This window comes from Hylaeus volcanicus, chromosome 2, assembly GCF_026283585.1.
Source record: "Hylaeus volcanicus isolate JK05 chromosome 2, UHH_iyHylVolc1.0_haploid, whole genome shotgun sequence".
Taxonomy (NCBI): domain Eukaryota; kingdom Metazoa; phylum Arthropoda; class Insecta; order Hymenoptera; family Colletidae; genus Hylaeus; species Hylaeus volcanicus.
The window spans coordinates 28,751,525-28,770,736 of NC_071977.1; the positions used below are offsets into that span (position 1 = coordinate 28,751,525).

Below are 19,212 nucleotides of genomic sequence, written 5' to 3' on the forward strand. Positions count from 1 at the left end.
TTCTTCTCTGTGGGGGTGAAAACTTTTCTGTCAGTTTTATTTTATTTTTTTTTTTTAAGGGAGGGAAGATGCAACTTGAGAAACACTGATTTATCGGAGTAGGGAATAAGGAATCGAGTCGGGTTTTCCGTGGTTCGGCCGGATTGGGAGGAAAGAGAGAGAAAAAGAACAAAGTAAACGTCGACGCGAGCACGCCATCGGCTTTAACCCTACCACTTTTCAATCTGTCAGCTTGTCTTCGGTGAGAAATTTCATTCCAAATTTCAAACAGGATCGAGGACGCGGCGAGCTTGACAAATTCTTCGACTCGTGTACTACTACTGTTGTAGTCGAAGAATTTTTACAGACGAGAATGCATCGCGCATTCGTTACTGAATAAAAATAAACAACATTGTACCTTCACCCTCATTAATGACCGTGAACGAAAAACCACTGTACTGCTGAAAATCGTTTCTGCTAGACGATTCTTGCACTACGAATCTTATATTTTGGGACACCCTGTACTTTCACTGTGTCAATACTGTTAATGTGAACTGAGAAAAAATGACACCCTGCCACCTTTCACCACAAAAAATATCATGTATCCAACGCGTCCCTTAAAATACGAAAACCAACCAAATGAACCATGGCACTACACCCCTGAAAATCTAGCATCACCCTGCCACCCTTCGCCACCAAAAATATCGTCCTACGCAGCCACCCCGAAATTAATAAAATTCGACCTCGTACCTCGAACTTCCAAATACAAATACAACCCAGACCGTACCCAACGGGTTCGTTAAAATACGAAAATCATCCGAGTGAACCATCCCAGACACTGCACCCCTGGAAATCTGGGATGTATCGAGTTCCTCACGGCGCCGCACACGGATGGCGTAATTTCCAAGCGTGCGTCGGCACGCGAGTTTTACACGCGAGCGTGTGTAAACGCACTTCGTTGCCATTTCGGAATTCCAACTATGCGTGTCCGGCAAGTAATTTAAAAGTTATATTAGTTTCGCCGTTGGACCGCGAAACTCCTGGTCTAGCAAAGCGTCGGGGCCAACGGCGTAGCTGAATTTTTAATCACGTGGCCGAGCGCCATGTGTTCCAAGCGTCGGCGTTATGCGTAAAGAGACACGAAACGAACGTACTTTCCGCGCGTTTTCACACGAATCTACGTTATCGGAACGATCCATCGATCGGAGCGATCTCCTACCGGAAGCTTCTGTAATTTAAGGGTGTTCTTTGGGAATAGTCCTCGGTATCGAAAGAATTTTCTATGATGGCTGAAACAAGAGTTGGGACTATATTCGATTAGATTGAGATAATTAAGATACTCGAAAAGTCTTTGAATATTTCTTCGAATATTAATTATTATTGGCCTGTGAATATTTATGCATTTATACCGAATGTGTATTTCTACAAAACATCAACAAGACATGGTTTCATTTATGCCTCGATTATTTTACTATACCTACGAAAATATGAATTTGCAGAAACATCCACGTTATATTTTATTTTGCAAAGTATTTCTTCGTGCATTTTCTGTGAACGTACAAAATTTGTCGTGAATCATCTTCGATGAATTCCACTACCACTACCACACAGTTTATACCTACAACTAGCAAGTAAATTAAATCGCTTTTCCTTTAATCTACAAGTATATATAAACGTATACGAATACATCGTTTTTGACTGCTTGCAGTTAAAGAATTAACGCGTTAAGATTTCCTTTGCCAAACTACCAGTGTTCTATTAAAAAGATCGAGAAAACTGAAAACACTTGATTTATAGTCACGCACTGTTCGAATATGATACTTGACCCCTCGAGCACAAGGGATGAATACTTTCGAATACTCGAGTGTCCAACTCGTCGAATAATCACTGAAGTCTTCGAGTATTCGAGTAAGGATTCGGATAATAATTTTGGCCACGATATCGGGCAAGGTTTTGCCTGTCGAGGACGAGGAATGGTTCCATGCAGCGTTAATAAATTACAGCATCGAGAATCGCTCGGAATCGCCAGCGCTCGCGAAGTCGTCCGAGGGTTCGTCAACGGCCATCTTCTTGTAAACGCTGGGATTCGTAGCGGTGGACGCCTTCGACGCTTCGATTGCGAACGGAGCCGAAGGAATCTCTACAAGATCCTCCTTTTTGTCCCTTAAACTTGATTTTCCTCCATCCAGGACGATCGTTTCTCGCTGGTGAACGTATTTGTTGGGAATTTTTCGCCTGAAGTGGTTCAAGGACTTCTTCTTCGGTGGCGATTCCGCTTTATTTCCCTGATCGTCGACGACCACGTCGCTGAAAGACGGCGAGGATCGTTCGTGATCGATGTCCATGGTTGGCTCTGTTTTCTCAACTGTCTGTGGTCCAACATTAGGCTGAGTGGCTTTCGCGAGCTCGTAGGAAGATTCGGTGGTGGTTGCTTCCTTCGAAACGGGGACGCCATGATGCTTCTGGAAGAAAAACTTCAGCGATAATTACGATGTTGTTTACACATGGCTTCTTCGTTAAGAAGAAAGCCAAGAACGAAGACTGGAGTGTCATATAAGGACTCTAGATTGAAGTTGAACCGGAGGATAGGGCCTCGATGAACTGGAAACGAGGAGACAGTTAATTCAAGAATTAATGAGTCTTCTAGCTTTGAGTTTGGAAGATGGAGGTGGATCGTGTTTGGAGTAGATTATTTGTATCTTAAGGAATATAGTCTTAATTATTATTACAGAACTTTTATCGTATCGTAGAATTCAAATTTATGGATTATCTGGACAAATTTTATTTCCGGAAGTCGACTCCGAGACGAAAACGCGCGATTATTCACCGGACGAAACGAATTTGTATATATCATGCAAACGTTGCGAGTTTTCTTGTGGATTGACTGAGTTTTCTTAGAGATACTTAGGAATACTAACAATATTTGGAACTAACAAATTTGATTTGTCTAAATAAATTTCAAGGTTATTTCCGTCGTTTCGTCGAGAGAGAAAGTTCGGTTACTCACATTGCGTGCCTTCGACGATACGTGATTTCGAAGTCGTACCATCATGCGCAACCACTGGTCACGAGTCACTTCCGGGAGCACCGGGGGTGGTTTCCTCGCGCCCTTCATCGCGAAGGGATAAAATCTCTCCACGCCCACGATCTTGTCCAGGGAAATTCCGTCGCAGGGTGGCATCAAGACGTACAACCTGTTCGAACGATTCAAGATAAACCAACAAACTAGAAATAGCAATTTCATATTTTAATAGATGAATAAAATACAATACAATATTCTAGTAATTCGTATCTTAATAATTAATGGATGCACGAACGACATAATATTTCAACAATTCGTTACAAACAAACCAAATGTTTTACGATACGATATTTTTGTGCCATGAACATGATTTTTTACTATGTGACGAAGGAAAGAAAAGATGGAGAAAGAATAAACTATGCGAATGAAGAAACGAACGAATCGGGTGCAAAACGGTTGAACGAGGAGAATAAATCAGTAGAAAATCGAGGATCGTACCTATCGCGTCTTATCGGCGGCAAGCAACCCTCGAAGGTGTAAACTATGACGCGCGTCACCTTGGAAGGGTCGAAATTAGATCTCGGTCGTGACTCGGTAACTTTATCAAGCCTCGCGTCCAAATCCCTCCTTTCTCGACCGCTCGTCGAATTTGCGGTGTCCTCCTTCGAATTCAGCATCCTGTAAACGAAATTCCGTAAGAAACCAACGAGCTCTTCTCTTCTTTTTTTCATTCCTCGACTTGGAATTCTCGAATGAATCCGAGGAAACGTATAAGTCGACCGTCTCGGTTTCTTTCGTCCTTTTTCCTTTGTTTAAGTTAACGCAATATTGTCTCGAATTACGCGACTGTCTTCCGCCTCGAAGTAAGCAACCCCTGAACGTATGCAACATGCAAGCAGTGTTGCACAGAATCGTCTATCTGCAGGCACTCGTACAGTTTCCTCGAACACTGTGTTCTTTAATAAAAATTAATGATTATTGAATACTAAAAGTGAAGTCAAGTTATATATTAAAATTGATTGTCGATAGAACAATCGGGTCCTGATTCAAACATCAAAAATAAAATTGAATATAAATATGAACGGGAGCAAACATGAAAAAGAAAATGCCTTATTTTTCCTTTGTTTAAGTTAATACAGTATCGTCTCGAAATAAACAACTCGCCAGTCCCGACCGATTTGCTTATCTCCAAACAATACTGCAATTAACCGATATAACTGTAACGTTTGGCAATCGAATTCAATTTTCTCCGAGTAAATTTTTAATCGAACCACGACTGACGGTGGCCAGGACCCCGAGAAATTTTAAAAAGCAGCCAACTCACCATTTAACATCGCACGTGGGCAGCTTCTCGTCCACGAAGAGGCACTCGTAGGTCGTGCCGGAGATCGACGAGTGCGCCGACCGAACCTTCGACGTTAAAGTGTTGGTTAAACTGTTTCTCCTCGAGGAACTCTCTTTGCCGTGCGGGAAAGATTGACTCGTCGGGAGCATCAGGACCAGCAGGAGCACAAAGGCCTCGGCGAAATTGTTCCTCATTGTTCCCATTGTCCGCGGAGGGCTCCCTCGTGTCTGCGGGAAGTTCTGCAACGTCGGTGATCATTCGCAATAACGTTACAAAAATGCGTCACGTTCGAAAATGGATCGAATAATGATCGTTCACTTTGAGTAATTATTTTCTTGAATTTAAGTAGCGTGAAAGATATGCAGCCTGGTAGATTAAACGATACCTTGCTCATTGAATATTTAAAGTACGTTTAAAGACACACATTTATAGATTCTCTTGAATTAAAATGGGCATAGATGTGTTAAAGTCCTAAAGTCTTGCCATTTTAACTTTCCCTTTATTTTAATCCTCATTGCAATCGATTTCTCTTTGTGGAGATCATCAAACGCCATGAAGATGGCTTTCTGTGGTGTAAATGAAAATTCTGTAAGGATCTTTGGATATTTTCACCAGTAACGCGACGATGAGGATAAGACGACGCCACGAGCGAGAAGCTGGCTGAATTACGAGTGCACTTCATGAACGTTAGGTCAAAAGGGAGCTCCATTGCGAAACGAAGGCCACTTCGTGGCTGCCAAAGGAGCCCTTAAAAAGCACGGACCCTTCCCGTCTGTCTTTGTCCGATATTTACCTCCGGGGTTTATCAAAGACGAGACGAAGAATTCGAATTTTCCCAGGTAGAAAACGCACGGTCAAACGAATATTTTCGCTTTGACAATTTTCCTCAATTGTAATCGTTCTATTCGGAAGAACAGGAATATTTAAAGAGGAATATTTCAAATCAAATTTATATCAACTTCTTCGCTCTGAATTTTTGAAAAATTTGAATCGAAAAGCTGCGAGGCAAGGAAATTTCAAATCCAAATTGAATTACGGAAAGAAAGCTTTCAAACTCCCTGTGAAACTCTTCAGAAATGTAGAAGCCAAATGAAGTCGCAGAAAAAGGGGCCACTCGTCTCTGTGAAACTCTTCAAAAATAGCAATCGTCTAGAGATTGGAAAAATACGAAATTTCCAAGAAACTAAGACAAATTAACGAGTTCAACGCTGATTACGTATTCACAGTTCCGTCGCTTAATTTCCCGGCTTCTTAATTGTAGCGAAATTGCACGGCACACTTTAATAACGAGGACAGCAATGGAAGCGTTTCGAGCGATGTTTGCCGGAGCGATAATTCAGTTTCCCGGAATAAGTCTCGTTGTTAACGAGGTAAATTTAAATTTCACGAAAGTTACACGGAACCGCGGGCGCATGAACCGAAATTAAAGTTTCGGAGTCGATTCCTCCGAGGGATTTCTTTATCTTATTACCTGCTTTTGCTTGGAGCGGCACTTCGATAACAACGATAGGAGTCTCGAGTGCTCCCGACGGAGTTCGTCCGAGGAAACGTACGAAATAGAAAAATTGAAATCGTTGAGAGGAGTATAACAATAACCAAATTTCATTTATAACAAAAATATAAGGAAAATATAAAGAAACCTACGAAGGTGTGCGTAAATAGAATACAATATAAAATATTCATATAATTAACTATTTTCTGTATAGCAACCGCGCGATAAAAATTCTCACTGAAGAAACTTCGTTCCCAGACGATTAAAAATTCCATAATTCGTGAATTCATGATTCCTATACAGATCGCTTATTTTATTTAACCCATCGCCCCTAATTCATAACCTCACCGCGCCCCGGCTCAGAGAATCGAAAAGCTACGCAAAAGTGACCCGGAAGTCTCCGCGATGATGTTCCGCTCGTTACTCGTAAAATCTTTAATTCCGCGTACCCCCGCTGCCAATTTTAATTCAACGAGCGACGCTGTAGAGAGTTATTTATCTCGTCGTCGTCGGCCGACATTTTCCCCGGGTATAAGAATTTCTCTCGTCTGCGGGTTATGATCGTTACACGCGGAAACGCGCGAGGAACGACCAAAGGAAACGGCGACGCGTCCGGGACTGATTTTAATTTCGTTCCGAAATTAAAAGGCACGCTTTTCGCCCCGGTTCTTGTACGGGTAGCGGCAACGACCCGGTAATCTTTTCGAGATCAAAGAACCTCGAAGATCCGAAAGGACCTCGTTACGAGAAGATGGCAGGCTTGCGAGAATTCCCTCGTAAATCGTACCGACGGATGGCTGCCGCGGAAGGTGACGAGCTCAGGGTCAAATGCGGATCGACAAATCCCCGGTGAGCCAGCCGCGTGTCGAGCTACTTCCACGGGAAATGTTTTTGAATGCTTGGTACGTCGGCCATCTTCAATGAATGACGCGTTGCGGCTTCAACGAGGCCGGTTCTTCGAGCCGAGGGATGAAAGGTCTTAGATATTCAGAGATCATAGATAGAACGTCGTAGATGGAATATCTATGAGGTCGCGGGATGAGGCATGCGGGTTAAAATGGAACCGAGCGATCTAATTACGGTGTAAAATGTGTGAGAAGCGGGAGAATCGGTGCTCCAAATTAAGTATGTTTCCATTTTTGGATTTGGGGGAGGAAAAGAGGAGAGATCATAGATAGAACATCGTTAGGTCAAAATTGCAGGTTAAAATTGTGACGAAAGTTTGATCAAAGCAGCCACGGATCGCATATACAGAACTCGGGGGGCGACTTCGACCAAAACGGGACGAGAAAAACAAAAATAAGGGACTATTTAAGTAAGGGACGAGATAAACAAGCGATCGACCTAAAATTCTCCAAAATTCTTATTAACAAAAAAAATCTTCCCGAAAGGTGTCCACGAGCCTCGATCGATAAATCTTCCCCGTTGTAACCGACGCGTTCGATTCCTCGATAATTCGGCTGGCGTCGGAGTTAATTCGGCGTCGAAAAACGATCGGATCGCGTTAAAATTCGCCACTTTACGGTCGCTGGCGCGATTATTTAACGGTTCCCCGCCGGGCGTGATTAATAGAAATCGGCACCGCGGCCGCGACAGAAGCGTAAAATAAATTAGGGATCGTCGTCGATTAGTTTCGCCGCCCGGGGGTGGCTCCGTTGGAACGATTTTCAATCGTACCGAACGACCTTTAATTATTTATTATGTAACGCGCGGCCGGCGAGGCTGGCCCGTTTCGCTTCGACGACGGTTTATTAATTCCGGCAATTAAACGGCGCGGCGAGTGACGCGACGTTTAAATAAATGCGGGGGCTAGACGATACGCTAATGCAACGACACCGTTAATAGCGGGTTAACAATGATAATTCGCCTGTTATCGCGCCGCGAAGTGGTACAGCGCTGATAGATCGTAGGAAAAACGAGCGGAGAACAAACTCTGCGAACGTTGCGCGCAGCGACGACCGATCGAATCGGCCGAGTCCACCTATTTCGTTCGCGAAAAGATAAGATAGAAGTTGGGCATCTTTTTAATCGCGAGACGATGTCATCAGACGGGAATGATACTCCGCGGAACGAGCCGACCGATGCAAAAATAATTTACACGTGAGGAGAGAAAGGCCGACACGTGACCGTATACACAGCGCCGTTACCGAGCTGGACACTTGCGTGTGACATAACGATACTGTTTACTAGCCAACCGAGCGGAACAATCCTTGTCTACGTCGCGCCAATTATCGATCGGTGAAACCGATTCGTTTTCTTCCGGAATGCGGTTTCTTCCGATCTTGAAGAGCTTGATATTAAGCTAGCGCGGGACCAAACGTTGAAATCAATCAAAATGAATCAAGCAAGATACATTTAGTGCCAATTAATTCGTAGCACCGAAAGAAATTTGGTACCTGGTACCTTTATCAAGGAAATCGGGGCAACCTCCACGTGGTGAGAGGTAAAGTGCAAAGTGTAAAGTGTAAAGTGTGAATCGTGTGACTGAACTAAATCCTCGGACATTATTTAGTAAAGTATTAGTAAAATAAGTAGTTAGTAAAATAAATGTCACCACCTATTCATAGTCGGGAAGTAAACGTCCCAATCTCGATTCCCACGGTATCCCCGCCATTTTGGAGAACGCTATGACCAGTGAAACCTTCGAGCGCAGGACGCAATCGAGTTCGAACGTGAACCGTGTAACTGTTTATTCAACGGAAGTCAGTGCACTCCTGTCTGAACTTACTATTCCGAACTCGCGATCCAGAACGTGGCGGCGATTAAGGCCGATTCCGATTCGCGTATCCGCGGAACGCTCGATAGCGACCGAGCGGCGGTTTGTATCTAAATAATATGCAGACCTATTAATACGAGTCTTCGTTTTTATCGTCGTCGCGGCGCTTCCTCCTCGAGTTCGTCGCGCGGCATCGGGAGTAAACACGCCCGTTGTTATTCGAGGAATATCCCCGTCAGATAGCCAGGTCGTATTCTTCAGCGTTGGGCAAAACGGAATTCGATCGATTTTGCAGTAGCGGTACGGTAGCAGTTAGCAGTTGGTTGGTACGAGTGTGGTTTAAGTAGCGAGAGTCTTTAAAATTGGGTGTTTTAGGAGGAAGCGATTTGTAAGTTGTATCGAAGACAATTGCGAGTAATTATTGGGATATGGGTCTTCTCTGACCCACGGCCTACACTAGACTTGATTAATCAGAAAAAGGCATCGACGTTCGACATTAAGTACAATTCAAAATATACCAGCAAAATGAGGCATAATTCTGAAGAATACAATATATTACAAATTAATAAAGCATAACAACACTAAAATACAGAATAAAACTAATGCATCAAGATATATTGTAATACTATCAAACATATCGCAACATAGTGTAATACCGCTAAATACAGCAAATGCAGAATTCAAAATATACGATGAGAATGAATTTCTTTGGGTCGAAGTATCAGAAGGTGAAGCTCGAAGACGTTTATCACAAACTCTTTCGAGGCTCTCAGTCATAGGCCATCTCTGGCATTCGAAGCTTCCTCAGAAACGATGACGACGGTGAGACGTTGACGACGCTCACGTTAAAATAAACGTCGTCAACGATATTTTTCTGACCCCCCAAACCTTCACCCCTGCCGCGAAATGCACACCAATGCACACCAACGCACACCCTAAACCAGACTCGAATAATTGAAAAAGTACATTCACATCGAACTACAAACTTCGACTTCTTGAAAATCGAATCCTTTCCTCCGCCTCGTATCGATCAACGCCGGAAAGAAGGAGGCACGCGAATCCACGAATCACCTCCCTCGCGAGGATGGTTCCTATCAAGAGACTCGTCAAAGCGTGTCAACATTCCTGGTCCCTTTATCCCGGCAAATCTCGAACGGGAACAATATTACGGTATTCACCGTCTCCCTAAATCAGGCCCTTCGAATCCCGTCAGCTGTTCAGCGTGCCGGCGTTCCCGTTTCACCGTGGATTCGTCGTCGTTTAATCGTCCCCGGCTCCCATCGTCGGTATATCAAGCCTCCTGCGCGCAACAACCAGCCCGCAGGACCTGCGAGCCAGGATTTCACGCCAAGAGTTCGTGTCTCGCAGTCCTCTGACAGATTGCCGCACGTCACCTTACATCATAGCCACCACGTTCGCCCCCTAATAATGGCATTATTAACGACGACTGCATCGACGCTACCCAACCCTACGTCCTGGCGATCGATTATTGTAATTGCGTTAATAACACCGGCCAACCCTTATTGGCAGTTCCTCGACGACTGGATCGACCCTTTAGCAACGCGTGTGACTCGTGGTACAAAATTCGAGTCAAGAAATACGAAAGTCGCGATTCATCCGAACGAACTTGAATTTACAAAACCTGCCTTCGCAAAAGAATTTTTATCACAACAACTCGTTACGCGAACGAACCTCAATTTTTTCGTCGCAATCCTGAAGCGTCCCCCATCTTTAATTAATTTTCCCCCGGCTCGCGGAATCGTTTCTACCAACAAAAAAAAAAAAAAAAAAAATACATATTCACATCAGTTACGAGTACAAGAATTCCCTCGCTCTGTATTTTTTTAAACAATTTCGAAGATAGCAAAGCGCCGACAGCGAACCCCGCCCGTTTTCCCGTAAACGACGACGTATCTCGATTCGAGTCCCTGAAATCGCGTACGAACAGCCCCGAACAACGCGAAGTTGATCGATTCAACGCGGAGAGACGGGAACGGTGTCGATGCGAACGTGTCGACAATGTTGACATCGATGGTATGCAATCGGGGCGGGGACGGGCGCGGTTAATAAACAACCCCAGTAGCGGCAACAAGATCAATAGCGAGTGCAGTAGTAGCAATAACGACGCGAGTAGTGCTAGGGTCACGGGAGTGCGATCGGAACGCGGACAAGACGGCCGGGCTCGGGAAAAGAGAAAGAGTGGACGGGTTATCGGCACGGCGTACTATTTATAAGCACGCCCACGGCCCGTTAAAAATACGTCTCGAGGCGATGCAATTATATCGGACGGTACCATTCGGGTATAAACAAATAGTCGGTACGGAACGTCGAGCCTGGGAACGAGAAACGAAACGTGCAATAAAACAGGGGCGTGGTGATACTTGTCTAATGCGCTGTCTGATAGAATAACGCGAAGAGATACAACGTAATACTGCATTACGCGACATAGTAGAATACTGCAAAATAGGGTAGAATTCGAGATACATCAGCGAAACGAGGCATGATACTGAAAGATACGGTATGTTACAAAATGTGTAATACCACTAAAATACAGAATAATACATTGCCCTAATGCATCACGATACATCGTACTACTATCAAACATATCGCAACTTAGTGTAATACTGCTAAATACAATATAATTCTAGACATACCAGCAAAATGAGCCATAATACTGCAAAATACAGTACATTACAACATCATACAGCATAATACCACTAAAATAGAGAATAATACATTGCCCTAATGCATCAAGATACATCGTAATACTATGAAACATATCGCAACATACCGTAATACCGCTGAATGCAGTACATTCAAAAATCATAAAGCATAACGCCACTAAAATACAAACTAATTCACACTAAAACAAACTCCGAGAACGAATTTCTTTGAGGGGCATAGTATTAGAAGGTGAAGATCTAAGACGTTTATCGGAGGCTCTCAGTCATAGGTCATCCCCGGCATTCGAAGCTTCCTCAGAGATGACGTCGTGGACGTTCCACGTTGGCGCAAAAATCGGCGACGATATTTTTCTGACCCCAAACCGACGAGATCGTCCGCGGAATGCACACGAGGCCCCGATTAAAAACGAGAAACGAAAAAATAAATCGGAGGGGGGGGAGAGAAAAATAAGCACCCGATAAAACTCTCGCGGAAAAGTTCGTGTTCCTTAACCTCCTCGCGGCGTTTCTATTAAGAGCGGGGAGCACCGCGTTCTCCGCTGATCCAATTTAGTTTTCATTCAACGCGAAACCAAGAGCAATTTGAAAATTCTTTCAAACGCCGTCCGCTTTCACGTTCAATCAAACCGCAATTTATTCCGTTTCGTTCCGACGTCGAGGTCTTTCTCTCGCGGGGTCGGTATTCGTTTTCGAAACAAAATCGGGAAAGGGAGGCTAAAAAAAAAGAAGAGCCTGGAGAAAGGTTACGCGGTTTGCGCGAACAGTCGCGTAAATAGAAATTCGTAAGATCAGGGTTCGACGTCAGGTGCGACGAATAGATTTAGAAGAAATTTGTCACCTAGCTGGATATTCTACTAGCTTCAATTACATGGGCGGACTGAATCTCTGTTAAACGATAGAGTGCAATCTACACTCGAAGAATAAACATCTCCGTAGTAAACACACCGAGTCAGCGCCTATTGTCCTCATTCGAGGTTCAAAGTTTAAATAGACTACCCAAGGAATTCCGCGAATTTTCGTGTCAGTCATCGAGATCTCTCGGAAGTTTATCTCTTCGGAAGTACAACGATGGGAAACCGCGTTGACGGATAAAGCGTGCATTGTGTGCGAGGTACACCTGGGAAATAACGCCACCGTCACGTTTCGGAATTTGCACGCCGGTCTCGGGCCTGATACCGTAATTACTCGACGGAGTAATTGATTCGACGGATGCACGACTAAGAGCCGACTTCCATCAACGTTCTCCTCGGCGCTTGGGACCCGTTCGAGGTCTAGGTTAGCCAGTCGGCGACCTCCGGATTCGAAACTGCAGATTTTCCGAGGATATTCGTTATGGAATAATTGTTCCAGAGTTTCTGTCGTCAGGTGGTTTTATATTTTTATGGGTGAATAGGGATTGGTTGCGTTATACTAATTCGAGGAATTTTTAGTTTTAGTTTAGGTGTATTGTTTGCGTTGACTGGGGAGCTACTGACTACTTTCGATCCCCTTTTTATTCGTTGTTGCACTTTTATCTTATTCATTATTTTTTCGTTCTAGGCTTTTGCCATATTTCATATTTTTTTGTTATCTGGTTCTAACTCAAGTATGGAAAACCGAGACGGACGCCCAGGATTCGAACCCAGGATTTCAGCGTGGTAGTCGGTTACTCTACGCACTGCTCTACTGTCCATTCCTTAGTTTAGGTGTAGCACGAAAATGTAAATATGGGAAATTCAAGCATTCGCTATTCAGTGAGAATAACCCTATAGTTTCTCTTATTTTATATTTTTAGAGATGAACAGAGATTGATTGTATTATACTTTTTATTTTACCTATTCACCTTCTTCACCCTGACGTAAATAATACACCACCGGACAAGAATATAACTATAAAAAGTTCGATTCGTGTCTTCAAACACTCTACTCGAACCTTTCTATATACAGACCTAACTCAGACCTAACCCAGAGCACTTCTTCGTACCATAACAGGTGTCACAGCCAATTGCGAGCTACGCACCCTTAACAATCACCCTCCCGAAATGAAATCTCTCCACAAAGAGTAAACTAAATCTACAACATTCCTTCCGACTCGAAGACCAATCGACGCCACAACCAAAAAATTCAAAGCCTCCTTACCTTAATTGCTGTTGGATCCCAGAAAGAAGCCAATCCTCGTCGACGATTTCCACCGGCAGACACCGCTGATTCACTGCCCGGGGACGTTGATTCCCGTCCTCATGCTCGGAGCGTGACTTTTAAATTGTCGCGACTACGGAAAACCAGGAAAACGAGTCTTAAAACGGAGACGATTCCGTTCGCTCCACGATAATCGTCCCTTCGCGTGGCACGAACCGTTCGACTACGAAACAACGAAGCTCCAGACGGGGATGAGATCGATGGATCCGCGATCGTTGAAGAAGTGGACCGCGAGGAAGAATACGATGGGAAACAAGGGAGAGCACAAGGAAGAGGAGACTTGGAGACGTCGAGCGTCCACGCTGACATCGAGCGTAATACTAACGCGGTTCGACTCGCGATTTGCCAGTCGTAAGAGATTAGAACAACTGGTCCCAGGTCCCTACCACGAGGATTTCTCGCCTCGGGCTGTATACACAACCACTGGCACCGCGATCCCGTCGAAAACGGTGACTCAATGATAAGGAAGCTCGAGTCGATCCTTGGATCGTCCTCGATAATTCGGCTTTGGGTAGATTGTTTGCATCGCGATTTATCTCGATGCGTTATGCTAGACGATCTATTGTTTTGTACGATACTGGAATGTTCTGTATTTTAGTGGTATTGTAGGATACGATTTTCTAATATACTGTATTTTGCAGTGTTATACTTGTAAAATTCGATGTATCTCGATGCATTATGCTACTGGACAATGTATTAGTCTGTATGATACTGGAATGTCCTGTATTTTAGTGGCATTTGCATTACGATTTTCTAATATACTGTATTTCGCAGTATTATGGCTCATTTTTATGGTATGTCTTGAATTATACCGTATTTAGCAGTATTACACTAAGTTGCGATATGTTTGATAGTAGTACGATGTATCGTGACGCATTAGGGCAATGTATTATTCTGTATTTTAGTGGTATTATGCTTTATGATTTTGTAATGTACTGTATTTCGCAGTATTATGCCTTGTTTTACCGGTATATTTCGAATTATACTGTATTTCACAGTATTGCTCTAAGTTGCGCTGTATCTCGTTGCATTATTCTATCAGACAATGTATTAGACATGTCACCACGCCTCTGTTTCATTGGACGTTTCGTTTCTCGTTCCCAATCTCTACGATTAAAAATACGACGAAATGTGAATTGTTCAGAAAACATATAAGAGAAATTTAACCACTTTGATGTCCTACATAATAAATAATAAAAAGTGATAATGAGAATTAATTGTGTCATTGATGATCCATTTACACTGTACATTTTACAATGTTCAATTTGAGTAAACAGCCTTTGATACACCTAATAAGATTCTGTAAAAATTACCATCAATCCATATAACTAACGTAGATAATCCTCTTCTGAACTTTGGACTGTGTCATCAAATTCAATAAGAGTGTTTATTAATTAATGCAAGACCGTTAAATAATTCCAACTACGTCACAGGGGATTTCTACGATACAAAGTGAAACTGTAGCGAGAATAACAAAAAAAAAAAAAGAGCGGCGTGTGCGAACGTTGTAAAAATGCTTTACACGTGTTGCTTCGTATCGTACGAATGACCCACGGGTCATACCAGGCGACTACCGTTCGTTTAATCTGAGGTCAAGAGACACCGCTTAGCGATTACGTAATCGTCGATCGAAGATCGTCGTTTCTCGAGATAAACGTTGCTCCAACCAATCACGACGTTACAGGTGGAGCATTAAGGTGGTACCTATTGCAGTAACCTATTGCCGATGGGAATCAATTGATAAATTTTATGACGTACATTGAGAACATTCGAGGAACTGCATGGAAACGAACGTAAGTTGCAGTCCACGTGAAAAGAGAGAGGGTTTACCGCTTCACCTTTTTCGAAATTGTTTAAAAAATACAAACCATCAAAGTCGATTCAGTCACTAATTTGTACTATAAAATCTGCCTTCACAAAAGAATTTTTATCTCCAAAATTGTTACCCCAATGAACCTCGATTATTTTTACCTCAAAACAAACATAAGTTCATGCGAAAAGAGAGAGAGTTTAAGTCACCGCTTCACCTTTTTCTAAATTGTTTAAAAAATACAAACCATCAAAGTCGATACAGTCACCAATTTCTACAAATTTAAATTTATGAAATCTGCCTTCACAAACGAATTTTTATCTCCACAATTACACCAACGAAGGTCAATTATTTGTACCTGAATTCTAAAATCTAGCCAAACAAAACTATACGTATATCCACGCGTCGATCGATCGCAAATATAAAAATTCCTCGCGAGCTCCAAAGGCTCGTATCTTTCGAACAAATTCGAAAACATCAAAACTACGAGCGAAACCCTCCCTATCAACCCCCTCTTCGCTTAAATCTGTACTTGCTCCTCCAATCTAGTCTCGTCGCGGTTCGGAATATAATTAATTCCCGTCAGCAGTTTCCGTCAGCTCGGACTAGTCACGGCCCGGAGCTCGCGTGGCACAGTTCTCGAAGATTATCGGGTTTAACAGGGCAAGTAACGAACAATCGGTCGCCGCTTTTACCTGCGGCACGATGCACGTGCGTCCAGCACGTGGTCACGGACGCGAAAGCCCGTTTCACGTGCGCCGGGCACGCACGCGAGCCGAGGAGACCGTCGTGCCGCGGCGCGCGGGAAATTAGCGCTGCCGTGCGTCGCGTAATCGTGATTAATCAACGCCTGACGGGATCGCGAATTATTACCCGGACCATTAACCCCTCGTGATCCCGGCGAAATTAAAATTGTGCCACGCGGATTTCCGTTTCGGCCCCGTGTACGCGCTACCTGACGAATATGAAACGCTCCCGGGCGTCCTCGAATCGCCAGATTTATGGCGCGGGAATTTATATCGAATAGAGAGGGTCGGCGAGATAATATTTTTGATGGAAACACGAAGAAGAGACAGCGGAAGCGTACGTTAGAATATTTACACCGAGGATGTTTGCACAAATTAATATTTTCGTATACTAAATATATGGTTTGTCGATCGAATCTCTGAATGTCATAATGTGTATTTTATTTTTTATATATGTATATTTTCGTATATTTACACCTGTCACAAATGCCTAGAAAAATTGAACCTAAATAGGAATTTATTTTATTCTGCAGATATTGTAACAAGAACTTTACTTTCAAACTTTTTTATATTCTTGCATATTGTTCGCATTTCGTAGGTTCTTGTACATTCAAATTTCCTGTAGATACATAAAGATAATAATAATATTAATACCGAAAGAACAAAGCAAAGAACCGTGTACTATATTTAAAACTTTTTAAAATCACTTTTATTATTAACAATAGTTTTACCTGAATTTTTAGGGATTCCTCTTCTCTCTAATCACAACAAAAATATTATACACATTATTGAACAACCTTCTGGAATTTTCTGTAACGTTATTCTCTAATTTTGTTTTCTCCGTAAAATAAACAACCAGATAGGACTGTTTGACGATGATTCGAGTCATCGAGTGACACCCTTAACAGTGTTCGCATCTCCTATCCGGGCGACGTTAAAATATTGCTTTTTGAGACGTTTCATTCTTGTCTTCTGGAAAATCCTACCTTCCGTATCTTCCTTAAACAATCGACTCAGCCGGAACAAACAGGATCTTTACTTTCGGAATAGGTTGTTACTGCTGCTTCCATGCAAACAAGAAGAACGGCGTCTCACAATAAGACCGGGGGGACAACTGAAACCGCTTTGGAGAAATATTGAACATCTTGCAATACCGGACGAATGCGTTCTGGACAGACCACGAGCGCACAAGAGACCGATCCAACCTTTCATTTAGTATATATTCGCAGAAAAATACAGTTATAGACATTCTACATAGAATGGCCAGGACTCGATAAATAATAATTCCTAATAATTAAAAGCAAACGTTAAAACTGAAACGAAAATCTTTACATCAAAAGTGATTAAAATTCCTGATAATTAAACGCAAATGTTAAAATTGAAACGAAAATCTCCGGATCAAAAGTAATTGTTATTAATATTTAAATCGAAGACTGAACATTCCTGTATGCATCACAAACTTCTAATTATGTCAAGTTTCAATTGTTCCAATCAATAGATATTAAAATACAGAATTTCTCACGATTACCATCTCCAATGATTACTTATTCTTAACCGCGATTGTTATTAACGTATAACCGACAATTAAACGTTACCGCATGCGTTATAAACGTTTATTATTTCAGAGATATCGCGCAATAACATCCGAGCGCAGCAACATCCAATATTTGCTTTACGGAACATTAAAAATTTGGAGAATTAACAAATATTGATCCCGCGAAAATGGAGATTAAAACTTTTTTTCAATTTCGTCGACGATTGTATTAATTTGGCCGCGTTCGTGCCCGGCCAATTTCTCCCCGAGCGTCTATAGAACGTCGACCTAGATAGCTTGCGTCGATTTTGCAGCATGATCGCCACCGCACAGGTGTATATACGTAGGAGTGCCGCAAATTTTTAGAGCACGATGACGTTCAACGTTCATTTTATTGCCTCTCGAATTCGTTGCTCGCCAATTCCTCTTACCGTACAAACAAGAATCGCTTCCGGTTGCTGCTCGTTAAATCGTGGCTGCTACCCCTCCCCCCGGAACCCCTCGCCATCCAACTTTCAATGATCCCAGCGTATCCCCAGAAATTCACAAATCTTTTTAAATAAAATTCCAACGCGAGCCCCTCCTCGAATAAAAACTCGCCGGATCCCGAATAACTCGCTCGAAGCGAGCGCCTGGTGTAGCCAGCCAATCCTGGCTCGAGCCTATGTTCTCGCGACATAGCGCGCGTTATTCGGCCGCTGCGATTGGTCGGCGGTTTTTCGTTAATAATTCAAAAACGAAGCGCCGTACGACATTTTCGCAGAGGAAATTGTGGTTCGGAATCGTCTTAGCTACCGCCCATTTCCGGTTCTTATAGTTTCTCTGGGACACCCTGTATAGTTAGGAGGAACGATCTATCCACTCGGATATCAATATCCGTATAGTGGGAAAGAACCAAGGTTGTAATAAATCTTGCAAAGTTAGTTTGAATGAATAGCGTTTATGTAACGTGGCTTTCCTTATCATATATACAGGTTGGACCATCTTGAATTCCCCAGTAGCATTTCTCGGAAAGTATAGGAGTTAGCGAAAAGTGTTTCGAACAGAAGTTGCTCAATTTCAACATTTCTCGCCAACTCCTATAGTTTCCGAGAAATTCTACTGGGGAATTTAAAATGGTCCACCCTGTACATATCGTTATATTAATATGAAAATATATTCGATGTACACTATGTGTATTTTTTTTTTTTAATTTTTTTTGTATGTTTTCCTAGATTCGAGGCACCTAGCGACCACAAATCTGAATTTCTAACGATTTTCGAGGTCCGATCCAGGTTTGACAAAAAAAACCGCCTTCGACCAGGATTTTTAAATTACATTCACGGGGGTCGATTTTAAATTCGCCGCAACGTTAAATTCATTTAACGGGCGAATCCTCGTCGACATCGTCGTAATAACATTCACCGCGAAATACCGCGCGTTCCCATAGTTGCCGGTCAATGAATGTAATTTAGAAATCGCGTTACTAGCCAGGATATTAATCCGAATAATTAAATCAACGTCACTCCCCCTCGCTCCTCCCTTGTTCCCTTCATCGAATTCAATTTATGTTATCGACTCGTTTCGCCGGAGTCGCTTGTTGACCGGGAATTTTTTGGAAACTCCATTTGCGCGAGACTGACACTTCGAAGAATAGGAAAATCCGTAACCAGATGAAATTAAATATTAAATTGTTGGGAAATTTGCTGATCACTTTTCTAGGCTGGG

The 19,212-nt window shown here is 42.8% G+C and overlaps 1 protein-coding gene across 5 annotated transcripts; it reads right to left on the minus strand.

Annotated features, from left to right (window-relative positions):
• Positions 1–34: 34 nt before the first annotated feature.
• On the minus strand, positions 35–13,928 carry LOC128872106 (uncharacterized). 5 transcript variants are annotated; one of them, XM_054114460.1, is made up of 5 exons: positions 13,356–13,928; positions 4,326–4,573; positions 3,500–3,679; positions 2,987–3,173; positions 35–2,453 (listed from the first exon to the last, which is right to left on the minus strand). In XM_054114460.1, the coding sequence occupies exons 2-5, from the start codon at positions 4,547–4,549 to the stop codon at positions 1,977–1,979; spliced, it is 1,068 nt and encodes a 355-aa protein (XP_053970435.1). In that variant the 5' UTR covers positions 4,550–4,573; positions 13,356–13,928; the 3' UTR covers positions 35–1,976. The 5 variants fall into 5 exon arrangements, with proteins under 5 accessions (XP_053970435.1, XP_053970432.1, XP_053970436.1 ...); XM_054114457.1 differs by having other exon boundaries at positions 4,326–4,585; positions 13,356–13,914; XM_054114461.1 differs by having other exon boundaries at positions 35–2,441; positions 4,326–4,585; positions 13,356–13,877.
• Between the last annotated feature and the right edge of the window lie 5,284 nt (positions 13,929–19,212).

What these genes read in the sequence shown, in the direction of transcription:
- LOC128872106 (XM_054114460.1), bottom strand. Translation starts at nt 4,549, where the DNA reads ATGGGAACAATGAGGAACAATTTCGCCGAGGCCTTTGTGCTCCTGCTG. An exon ending in CCCACGTGCGATGTTAAATG is followed by an intron (nt 3,680 to 4,325) that starts GTGAGTTGGCTG and finishes TTTCGTTTACAG; the next exon opens with GATGCTGAATTCGAAGGAGG. An exon ending in CCGCCGATAAGACGCGATAG is followed by an intron (nt 3,174 to 3,499) that starts GTACGATCCTCG and finishes TCGTTCGAACAG; the next exon opens with GTTGTACGTCTTGATGCCAC.